At 63.0% G+C, this 11820-nt stretch overlaps 1 protein-coding gene across 1 annotated transcript; it reads left to right on the top strand.

The window, feature by feature from the left end:
• Positions 1-1921: 1921 nt before the first annotated feature.
• RSPO4 (R-spondin 4) lies at positions 1922-11224 on the top strand. Its single transcript, XM_040609784.1, is given in 6 exon segments — positions 1922-2242; positions 5606-5794; positions 6112-6212; positions 6214-6256; positions 6353-6538; positions 9783-11224. Coding segments are annotated over 6 exon segments (672 nt in total). The 5' UTR covers positions 1922-2163; the 3' UTR covers positions 9857-11224.
• The last annotated feature ends 596 nt before the right edge of the window (positions 11225-11820 follow it).

The following is an 11820-nucleotide window of genomic DNA, read 5'->3' as shown; positions in this document are numbered from 1 at the left end:
GGCTCCTTTGTTGTCTCAATCATTAACTCTTTGGAGTGAAACATGGTGGTGCTGGATGGGAGTGGTGGAAGGAGGTATTTGGGGGGGCTTGGGGAGAGGGGGAGCAGGAGGGAGAAATTTGTGGGGGTAGAGAGAAGAGTAACCCATATGGGCTCTCCCTGGGCACCATCGGATGCCCCAGGACACTGATGGACACATCCACTGCAGCCCTGCGGGTGGCCCTCCCCTGTGCAAAGAGTTTGCTGGTGCTCAGCAGTCCCCCAACCCATTTGTTCCTCCCAGGTAAAGCAGAACCAGAGTATCCCAGGTGGGAACGAGCCCGCACCAGCTGCCCTCAGCCTTGCCTTCAGGAGCAAATCCCAGTAAAACTGATGCACCCTGCAAGAGTGAAGCAGACAGAAACTCTCCATTAGCTGACTGCAAGCCATCAGGACCAAGGTCCAAACCCCAGCCTTTCCGTGGCACGAGTGGGGACACAGTGTGCTGGCAGAGCCACCTGAGCACAGCTCAAGAAATGCTGGGTTTCCCCCTGAAAGATGGGAGAAAATTTTTTGCCCTCTTATTTCCCTGTGCCCCACAGCCGGCTGGGCTGTGGGATGGGCAGGTGTGTCGGCATCTGTCCCAGGGATGCTAATGGGGCAGGGGGGTCCTGTGTGCCCGAGAAGCCCCCTCTGTGCCCTTGGAGAGGGGTGTGGGGGGCATAACACGCTGGTTTGCACTTGCTAATGCGAGGGGTGGGTGCACTGCTGAGGGCTACCGTTGGGGCTGTTGCTGGTGGCCAGTGGCCCTGGAGCCCTGGTCACAGGGTCACCAGGCTGCGCCAGGGCATGGCTTCTGGCCCAGGGCTGGCATGTGCCAGCATGGTGGGGTCAGCATCTGGAGCTCACAGGGGACCCGCAACACTGGCATCGTGGCTCGCTTAGGGGTACCTGGTGAGCAAGGTTGTGCTGACAAACCCCTTCCCTTTCCCACGCTGCCCCCCACTCCGGGCATCCAGGAGCCACCACGGCATGTTCTGGGGAGCAATGGGTGCGGGTGGCCACGTGGGAGCCAGCAACAGTTCAGTGCAGCTCAACTCACACCAGCTCGGCTTGGCTCAGCGCAGCTCAGCTTAGCGTGGCACGGCTCGGCTTGGCACAGCTCAGCTGGTCTCAGCTCAGCATAGCTCAGCTCAGCTCAGCTCAGCTCAGCTCGGTTCAGTGCAGCTCAGTTTAGCGTGGCACGGCTTGGCTTGGCACACCTCGGTTTGGCTCGGCTCAGCTTAGTGTGGCACAGCTCGGCTCGGCTCAGCCCAGCTCCTGCAGCTCGGAGGGAGGTGAGTTACAAGGCGCTTGGAAAATCCGAGTCAGCTGCAATTCTGGGGCAGCCAGGGCAGATCCACAGCGGCCATTGGAGCTGCCGGAGCCCCACCGCGGCTCCCAGCCGGCCGGCCTGCCGGGGGGCTCGGCCCTGTGGGGGGCTCAGCCCTGCCCGGGGGGTCAGCCCTGCCCGGGGGGATCAGCCCTGTGGGGGGCTCAGCCCTGCCGGGGGGTTCAGCCCCGTAGGGGGCTCATCCCTGTGGGGGGCTCATCCCTGTGAGGGGTTCAGCCCCGTGGGGGGCTCAGCCCTGCCGGGGGGCGGCCCCCACCCGCCCAGCCCTGCCGGCCAGGAGCGGGGGCCGAGCCGGGGGGGCTGGCGCAGGCAGCGTCACCCGCCTGGCTCCACCCCCCCATCGCAGGGGGCTCCGGCGTGACCCCGGCGCTGGGATGGCAGCGGGACAGTCGCACCGCGGCGGGACAGCGGGACGGTTCCCAGCCGAGCTGGTGGCCGGGCGCTCCGGCGGGGGTACTCCAGCCCATTTGCTTGCAAGTCGCTTTGTTGCTGCTGGGGGATTTTTTTTTATTATTATTATTTTGAAGGGGGGGGGGGGCGAGGTGGGGCTGGCACCGGCTATAAAGGCAGCGCTCCCCCAGCAGCCGGCATTCCCCATCACCATGGGCGCTCCCCTGCCCTGACAGCCCCTGCCTCCCCCGGGCTCGCAGTCCTCGCTGCCTTAGCGTGGCCCCGGGGTGGGATGGTGTGAGCTGCCCCCACCCCACCCCCGGCTGGCTCTTGGCAGCAGGCGAGCCCGCCAGCCGCTTGGATGATTTGATTTCTTCCCTGCCCGAAATTACTCCTGCCCAGATGCAGTGGATAATATTCATGTTGCTGTTATTCATCAGCTCCATGGAAATGCTCACGCAGAACCGATGGAAGAAGCAAGGTACGGTGCGCGTGGCTGGCTCGTCCCACTCAGGTACTGTGGGGCAACTGGGGGCTGTGGGGCTACCGGCTCCTGGCAGCGCCAGGGCTGCCTGCACTGAGTGGGCAGGAGGTGACAACCGGGGCTGATCTACGCCTGGGGCTGGAAGGAGCTGGGAACCAGCATCCCCCCAACCCAGGCTCTCGGGCCCCATTGGAGCCCAGGCGCGTTCCCCTCTCAGGCATGGCATGGGGCTGGCTCAGAGGTGTGTGTAGGAGGCAAAGCGCAGCCCCATGGCATTGCCTGCCCAATGCCAGCCCTGCCCTCCAGGCTGGCAGGGCTCAGGGGGACGCTGGCTGGCGTGGGGACCAGCTGTGCAAACTCCAGGAGAGACAGGCACAGTGGGGATAGTGCGGAGCTGCCTGATTTGCTGATATTTCCCTTCTCCGCTTAATGCATTAAGTGCGTGGGGAGCAAAACCTCCTGGAGGGATGCTCAGAGCCACTGCAGGCACTGCCTGTCCCCCCGCCCCATCCTTCGCCCAAGCAGAGGCACCAGCCGAATCGCTGCTTGGTGCCAGGGCAAGGGCAGGGTGTGTGCCGAGGCTGTTCTGGGACATGTTCACCCCTCTGGTGGGCACTGGCTTGTGTTCCCTTGCCAGGCAGTGCTGGCCAGCTGCAGGGAGTGGGGCCAGGGCTGATGCTCAGCTCCATGCTGGCAGCAGGTTTTGGAACTGGCATGTGCCAGGGTAAAGACAGAACCTGATGGGGCTCTCAGGGTCTGGGGGTTGGAGCCCAGACAGCTTTCCATGCGGCTGTTGCATGTTGAAGACACGCAGAGGCAGTGGGTGCATGTGATTATAGGGGTAGCCAGGCTGGCTGACAAATGCCCCTGGTGGGAAATGGCCTGGCACTGAGAGGGGTTCAGGGTGCCACAGGCCAGCGCTCCAGTTGCTGGTACTTGTTGCTGAGCAGCCTGATGCTATGGGATGCACGGCAGCCTCAGGTCCTGGCAGCACCCAGGGGTCTGGCTGTGGCTCTGCACCTCAAATCTGTTATACCTCCTGGTACAACCAGAGCAGAAGGGCTGGCGCAGTCTCTGAGAGCTGGGAGCGCCGTGGGATGCTGCAGCACCCCACAACCACCCCAGTGCCGCCGGGAGCTGCCTCCAGCCGTGCCCTGCTGCCGCAGAGGGATGGTCCAGGCGGCCCCATGCCCGTGAGTCTCCCAGTGCCTGCAGAGCCCATGGCGGCAGAGCTGGGCTCAGGGCAGACAGTGATGGGTGGTGTCGCACCGGTGTCTGGCACAGCTCAGGCACCCTGGTACCCTGTGTGCCCCCTGCCCAGTGCCCACCTCAGCTCAGCCCTGCACACCAGGTCTGCAGTCACCGCCGGGCAGGGGGAGGTGAACCCACCAGCCATCCCTCATTTCCCTGGTCCCACGGTTTCGGTGTGAGCCACCTTGTGCGGCACAGCCCTCTGCTGCTCTGCGGCGGTTCCCAGTGGCACAGTCACATGCCCATGCCATCAGCCCTGAGGCTTGTGGAGTGGAAGAATGGGACCTGGCCAGCTGAGCCTTACCCTGGCTCCACACCATGGGGCTATTTTTAAAGCTGGTGACAGGAACGAGGCCCCAGAGCCTGTGCAGGGCTCCCCACCTTCCCTGCCCCAGATGGGGGTTGGAAGGAGACTGGCAAAAAAAATAAAATCATCAAAAAGAATTAGGGAAGGGAAAGAGGCTCGTAAATCCCTGGGTCTCCAGGGAAGCTGCTCCAGCTGCAGCCAGGAACACGAATGTTGTCAGCGTTTGGTAAATATGTAACGGAGACCATAACAACTTAATGGATCCAAGGTGCCTCGTTAGCGCACTCCCAGCAGACGCAGGCCTAACGAAGCCTCCTGGCCAGGCCACACCACACTGTGCTGCTGCCCAAGCCCCTGTGCCCTGGCAAAGGGATCAGGATGTGCCAGTTTGGGGACAGCTACATGGCACAGCTGCACCAGGGGCTGGCTTGCACTGGGGAAAGTTGTGCTAGTAACCAGCACACAGGGCTGTGAGGCATCATCTGCCAGCAGCTCCCCAGCTTCCCCAGTACAAACCTCTGCTTTCCATCAGTGCCTCAGCCCTGGCTGCCACAGCCGTGGGGCACCTTCTGCTGTCAGCTCCTGGGAGTCAGGGAGGACCAGTGTCAGGCATCGCTCCGGGGGCTGAAACCGATGTCCATGCTGGGCAGCACCCAGTGCCGTGTCTTACTTGGCTCAGCCTCACTTGTTTGGCTCTGCGAGGACCAGAGCTGCTCCACAGCACATCCCTCCATGCCTGCCAGGGCCCAGACCTGGGGGTCTGCGTCAGCCCCAGGCTGTCCCAGCCACAGGCACTGGGCTCTGCTCTGGCCAGGCAGCCACCTCCTTAGGCCTTTGCTACATGCAAAAAAATCTTAATGCTCTAAAGTCTGTGGTCCAAGTGTGCTGTTGCTGCTGCACAACACGAGCCTTTCCTCAGGAGCACGTGGGGAGCCCATGGTGCCAGAGCTGAGCAAACTCTTCCCAAGCCAGCCAGGCACAGCAGAGGCACCGGCCACCTGCGCGCAGGAGCTTGGTGGCCCCTTACTGAGATGCCCAGCCAGCCTGTAGGTGCACAGACACCAGGTGCAAGTGGCCCCCAGTGCTCAGGGCTCAGCTACCCAGCTCCCAAAGTGCCCCTGTGCTGGGAGCATCTCTCCAGGCTGCATTTCTCTGGGTGCAGGGAGCTGGCTCGGGGAGGAGGAGCGGTTGGCAGGGTCTCTGTGAGCTGGGGCTGCAGGCTAGTGGGGGCTGGCACCCTGTCCTTGTCCCTGGGAGCAGAGGCCACCTCAGGGCCAGCTGCCAGCACGCAGGTTGGGAGCACTGCAGACAGCCAGGCAGGCAGCTGGAGCAACCAGACAGATCCTTATCTCCACTCCTCTTGAGCCTTTCCAAAATGCTTTGTCCCCAGACACTTAACAGGCATCAACTAATTAATCCAAGCCAGAGCATATTTCTACCCACTGACCAAGCTGCTGTTTAGCTCCTATTAGGATGCTTCCCATGGGATGGGCACGGCTGGTGGAAGGACAGGGCTCTGGCTGGCACCTGTGGGCAGAGCTGGGCACAGGGCGAACCCTCAACCCTGGATGGGGTGACTGAGGCAGTGATGTGGGGAGCAACAGCTCCATGTGTCCCCACGCTGCCAGACCGGGGAGAGGCAGGGATCTGGGGAGTGGAGGGAGGTGTTTGCAGGGAGACAAGGCAGTGCTGTCACCCTTGCAGGTCGGAGAGGGGCTGCCACAGGGCTGGGACCGTGCCTCGTGCCGCAGCTGTGCCATGCACGTGTGCCGCAGCCCCCCTCCTCCGTTTGTCCCCCGCAGTGAGCGCTGGCCTGCTGGAGAACTGCACGGGCTGCGTCCTGTGCTCGGAGGACAACGGCTGCATCACCTGCCACCACCGGCTCTTCCTGCTCATCTGGAGGGATGGCATCCGCCAGTACGGGATGTGCGTCCACACCTGCCCTCCCGGCTACTTCGGCGTGCGGGGTCTGGAGGTCAACAGATGCACAAGTATGTCCCATGCCAGCCGGCGTCCCCCGCTGCTCCCGGTGCCCTCGCCTCCCCTCACCACCCTGTGGGTCCCAGCGCTGTGTGAAGGGCCGTGGCTGCGTTTCCCGCAGCATCCCTGGCGGCACGGAACCGCAGAGAGCCAGGGGCAGCCGGGCCATGGCGCTTCCTCCCCTTGTCCCTTGGCCAGAGCTGCAGCCCGCACCCCGCAGGTCTGCAAAGGGCTTTGGGGCCCCAGTGGGTACCTGGGCTGCCGGCACCAGGCTCACCATGTGCCAGCCCTCGGGCTCGCCTGGCTGACCAGCCCTCCTTCCCGGCAGAGTGCAGGTCACCCAGCTGTGAGAGCTGCTTCAGCAGGGACTTCTGCATGAAGTGCAAAGACAAGTTTTACTTGCACAAGGGCCAGTGTTTTCGGCAGTGCCCCCCCCAGCACCGCGGCACAGCCCGGCACCCGCGAGTGCCAAGGTAAGCAGCACCTGCACCCCATGCCCGTGGTCCCTGGGGATGTGCCCGGTGCTGCGTGGTCATCGTCCACATTCTGCACCCCTGTCCCCCCCGCAGAGACGTGTGAGCCGGGTCCATGGAGCGAGTGGAGCGCCTGCACCCACGAGAGCCGGACCTGCGGCTGCAAGTGGGGTGTGGAGACGCGGGTCCGGGAGGTGCCAGCAGCCGCCCGGGAGGAGGGGGCTGCCTGCCCAGCGCTGCTGGAAACAAGGAAGTGCCGCATGAGGAAGCACTGCCCAGGAGGTGAGCACCGCACCGCCTGCTGTCCCCAGGCGCCGGGGGTGGCTTCACGCCTCTCTGAAGCGAGCCTCGAGGTGCATGGCGGGAGGGGGTCAGTGGCGGCAGTCTGGCGGTGGCCGGAAAGCCTGGCTGTCATCTCCCAAGCATTTTGAGGTCAGTGGCTGCAACTGTGCGATTCTGGAGAAAGCCGCCGTCTCAGGCACATGTGCTGAGCAGCCCTGGTGCTGGCACTGGTGCTGGCTGCAGGGCTGGCGGGGACCCCTGTGGGCAGCACGCCAGGCTGGCTGCTCCCACCCCACAGCCCCCAAGACCGCCTAGGACTGGCCAGTGTCCCTTTCCACTGCTGGGCTGGGACAGGCACTGGCGTGAGCCACCGCAGTAAGACAAGGCTGCCAAGCTCCAGCTCCTGTCCTGCCGTGCTTGCAAAGGAAAAGGCACGGCTGGGGCTTTCTGCACCGCAGCTGTGAATGAGGAGGGTTGAGACCCCCAGGGTAAAAACCTCCAAGCCTCAAAAATACCTGGAGCGGTCATGGAGCTGGAGGGCATCACCCAGGGGATTTCTGATGGCCAAAGCTTTGGTTGGCACCCCAGGGCAGGGTCCTTCTCCATGGCTCACCCAGCCAGATGTTTGCCCCTGCGCCTCCTCCCCCGGTGGCAGCACCGTGTCCCCTGGGTGGGGGGCTCCCGGCCACTGCTCCCAGCACCCAGACCTGGTGTGGGGGCCAGCCAGGCGGCGCAGGCGAGGGTGCGTGGCGGGCGATGGGAACCAGGAGGTGGCTGATGTCATTTTTGGATGCAACCGGCTGGACTGAAGCTGTTTTAATAAATCTCCACTTAATAACTGGCAGAAAGGGGGATTGCATGAGATACCGATCTGTAGGGCCTGGAAGGAGATCTGAGCCGCTGGCCCCAGCGGCACAGAGGTTTGCGGTTCAGAGCTGCGGGCTCACTGCGTGCCGCGGAACACGCCGACCGGCACCGCCAGCGCAATGGGGGCCAAGGGCGGCGGAGGAAAGGACTGTGCCAGGGGGGGGGAGGGGGAAAAGGATGGAGAAAGGGGGGCAGTAACAGAAGACATGCGTGCTGGGGCTGGGGCCACGGAGCCACGGGAGCAGCTTCATCTCAGCATCATTGATCATAAATAATATTTCCCTGCTGACAGCACAGAGGGGCTGATTTCCTTCCCCGCCCAGGCCCCGACTCACAGCTTTGGGGTGCCAGGTGGCATCGATTTCGGGGACATTCCCCTCCCTGACAGGCTGTGTCGGCTTTGGACCCGGAGAGCTGGTGACAGTTTGATGTGGCAAGTTTGGTGTGGGAGGACAGGCTGCTGTGGAGCACCGTGTCCTGCGGCGCGGTGCCGGTGGGTGCCTGCAGTGCTGTGACCACGTCCAGCCCTGCCTGGCACACAGCAGGTCCTGGTGACAGACACCGTAGTGCTGGCGCTTCAGAGGCGCCCAGTCTCATCAGGTGACTGAGAAGGCAATGGCACCCTGGAAAAGTGCTTGGCCTCCCGGCTTTGCCCGGGCCACCCGCTCCTGCAAGCTGGGAGCCCTGAGGCCACGGTGATGGGTGCAGGGAGTGGCAGGGCTTCTCTCTCGGGTCACTATCAGGGATCAGCTCCGGAGACCAGTCTGGCCCCAGGAAGGCAGAGGGAAATCCCTTCAGTGCCCGGGGAGCAGCCCCCACTGCCCCGGCCGGGTGGGCAGGAGAGGGCAGCCCCTCATTGTCTGGCAGGCTGGCCTGGCCACCAGCTCCCGGACAGGCTGCTCCGTGTCCCCACCAGGGCAGAGCGTGCGTCTGCCCTCGCTCCCAGGCTCCTGCCCACCCGGCCAAGTGCTGGGTTATGGGATCCAGATGCTGGAGGAGGACGGCGAGTTCACTTGATGCAGCCGAGACACCCGCAGCCCGGGTGAGCCAGGGAAGGCAGTGGGACCCGACCGTGTGATGAGAGATTTGTGCCACCACTTCTGAGCTGTCTTTGGGCAGCTGGAAGGCAGAAGCATCTGCACTTGGCTGAGGCACAAAACCCCTCACGCTGCTGTAAATCTGCCTTGTGTGTCTGCCGCGCTCTCCAGACGCTTGGCGTTCGTGCTGTGCCCTCTCCTTTGTGGGTGGCAACTGTCTGGGAGATCAGAGCTGAAAAACAGAGTCGGGCAGGAAGAGAGCTGGAGCCCTTGGAAAGGATCGGTGACAACAGTGCTGGCACATGCAGCACCAGCCAGTTGCGGTCCCTGTACCCCTCACACTGGGGAGAGCGGCACTGGACCCCACTGTGTCACCCAGCTCAGGGTCAGGAAAGCACATGGTGGGCACAAGCGGGAAGGAGAGGAGAAGCTGCCCAGATCTGGGGCAGCTGTTCCACTCCCTAGCATGGGCTCCCCTTCCTATCGGAGCCCGCAGCATGGCGGGGCTTATCTTGCATCCCTGTTTGCTTTGTCGGTCCCGCACCGACAGCTCAGCCAGCTGGAGGGTGCTTGGGGCAGCCCCTTGGGGCACGCAGAGGTTTGGGTCCCAGCAGCCTGACCGCACAGCGCCGAGTCCCTGGCGGGCTGTCAGCGGGTCAGCCTTACCGGGGTGCAGCCAGGCTGCGCTGCTGCGTGGCTCCTGCCACCTGGACAAGGAGCATCCACACAGGGAGGGCATCCCCAGGGAGATCATTAGCACCTATGCATGGATGCACACTGAGGCCACCCCGCGACCCACCATGCCCAAACCCTCCTGGGGGCCGGCGGGATCCTGTGCCAGCCCACGATGGTGGGCAGCACCTTCCTCCAGCGGGGAGGCATGGCCCTGCACGGTGGCAGAGCCCAGCATGGCTGCGGCATGGCTTGGGGATGTTGGTGCAGCTCCTGTCCTGCTCTGACATCTGTGGCCCTTGCTCAGAGGGAAGCTGGGGTGCCCCCAGGCAGCCCCCCCAGTTTGTTTGAGCTGGCTTCAGCCCATTCTGGGAGGTTTTGGGGGTATCAGGACTTAGAGTCCCTGGCCATGGGAGCTGGGGGGGCAACGCATCGGTGTCCTCTGCCCATGCCACCGGCACACTCAGACCCCCTGTAGGCCCACGCTGCTGTTTGGTGACCTGGAGAGGGCTCTGGGGTACCCCAAATCAGGAAGAGGGTCCTGTGCTCACACCCAAGGGACGATGTGGGATCCACATCCAATGGATGGGGCTCAGGCTGGATTTTGCTACCCAGTCGACAAGCGAGCCCTCCTTTTCTCCTCCTTTTCTCCTCCTTTTCTCTTCCAGAGAAAACTGAACCCAAAAATAAAGGCAAAAAGCGACAGAAGAAGCCGAAGACAGAAGCACACGCGGGTACCTAACGGCACTGGCACGGGAGCTGGGGCAGCACGGTGGGAGCCAGGCGGGAGCTCTCTGTGCCATGGCCAGCAGCACCAAGAGCTCCCGACCGGCTCCCACCGTGCTGCCCCGGCCGCGTCGCCCCCATTTTTCCATCCACAAAAAAATTGCACAATTTTCTCCCCCTCCTCCCCTTTTCTTTTGAGACAATTTATGGCCTGTAAAACATTTCCTTTTCAGAAAATCTAATTTGCAGTGTCCAAAGCAATGCCCTGGGGCTCGGGGAGGGGGTGACTCCTTTATTTTTCTGTTTTTCTCTCTCCCCCAGCCTGCTTGGCCCCTTCCCTTGCTCCAGCTGGGTGGGATGGGGTTGGTCCTGGGGTAGGACCCCACTGATGAAGACGATGCCTGCCTGAGTACCGTCCCTCAGGGCTGGGAGATGCCCTGTCCTCATGGGATCCTGATTGCACAGGGGTGCTGGGGTGCACAACGCACCACTGACTTGCTCCGGGTGCTGGACTGGGTCCCTCATCCTCAGCCACTGGCATGGAGGACGGCAGGACCCCCAGGGTTGAGATCCCTCTGGGGACCATGTCATCGCTCACAGCAGCCCAACCTGGTGCTCAGCATCCCCACAGGCACAACTGTGGGCCAAATCCTGCCGTCCTCAGGCTCCAGATGGCAGTGGGACCCCCAGGCTGGGAACCCTGCTGGGGACCATGCCAGCCCAGTGCTCAGCATCCCCACTGACACAACCATGGGCGAAATCCTGCCATCCTCAGGCTCACAGAAGGGCTGGAGGAGCTGCTCTTCCCAGCTGGATGCAGGCACAGAAATTTGGGGTGGTTGTGGCCGCGTTCGGTCCAGGACAGGGGTGTACATGATGCAACCGCAGCTGCAGGAGGAAGCCTGGGCAAGGGATGCTGCTGCCTCCTGCATCCCACAGCCGGGATGCACTGGGGGCAGCCCCCCCAGCCCGCTCCCAACCATCATCTGTGGCATGACCTGGGGGTGCTGAACTCAGCGGTGCCAGCCTATCCTGCCAAGCCAGCTGCCATACTCGTGTCGCCTGCAGAAATAAATGGTGTGTGTCTGTGAGGCACGGAGGGCTGTATCAGCATATTTGACACGTGTTTGCTCAAATTGCTGCTCCAGCCACAGGCATCTCTGTATTTGGGGGTTTGCCAGGGTCAGAGCCCCCCATCCCTGCTCCAAGCGTGGGCAAGGGGAGGCTGGGTCTGGCAGTGGGGTGTAGGGGCTGCGAGGGCCACACGGACCCTTCAGGGTGAGAGCACTGGGTGTCAGCATCGAGCTAGTCCTGGGAGCCAGCACGAAGCTGCCATAGCAGCTCCTCCGTTTGCTTAATGTCAAATAAATATATTAAACCTCCAGCATCCCTCTCGTCTCCCTGTTTTCCTCATTTCCATGAGATACTGCTGGAGGGGGGTGCAGATACTGGCTGCAGCCACGGCATTACCCCTGCATCCCCAGCCCCGATGCAGTGGGCACAGGTGGTGGGCACGGCAGCCTGGCTCTGTGCCAACTCATGGCACTGCCAGGGGTGCAGGAGCAGTGGTGCCCCCCCGAGCCCCTCCTGCACACAGCCAGACCCAGACTCTGATGCGAAGGGAAAAGCATCATCGGCATCAGACCCCTCCGTCCTGCAACGTCAGTCTGTGCCTGCAGGGTGGCTGTGGAGGGAGGGGGCACCCTGCACCCTGCCCTGGCCCCCGAGCACTGGCCGAGTCTGGGGAAAGATTTTATTTTAAAGTTTTTATTTAAAGCATCACCAGCATCACTTGGTGCCCGAGCCAGTGGCTGGAGCAATCAGCAAGTGTGTCACCAGGACTGCTGCCCTGCTGGCCACTGGGCAGCATGGAGGGGCTCAACCACCATTTGCTAACCGGGTGGGAGCACCGAGTCACACAGAGCCACGCCAGCTGGGCCCAGCCACATCATCTGGCGATGGTGAGGGCACAACCCCTGC

The sequence above is a fragment of the Falco naumanni genome, chromosome 10 (genome assembly GCF_017639655.2).
Source record: "Falco naumanni isolate bFalNau1 chromosome 10, bFalNau1.pat, whole genome shotgun sequence".
Lineage (NCBI taxonomy): Eukaryota > Metazoa > Chordata > Aves > Falconiformes > Falconidae > Falco > Falco naumanni.
The sequence above is the reverse complement of the archived record's forward strand: the minus strand, read 5'-3'. Positions and strand labels throughout refer to the sequence as shown.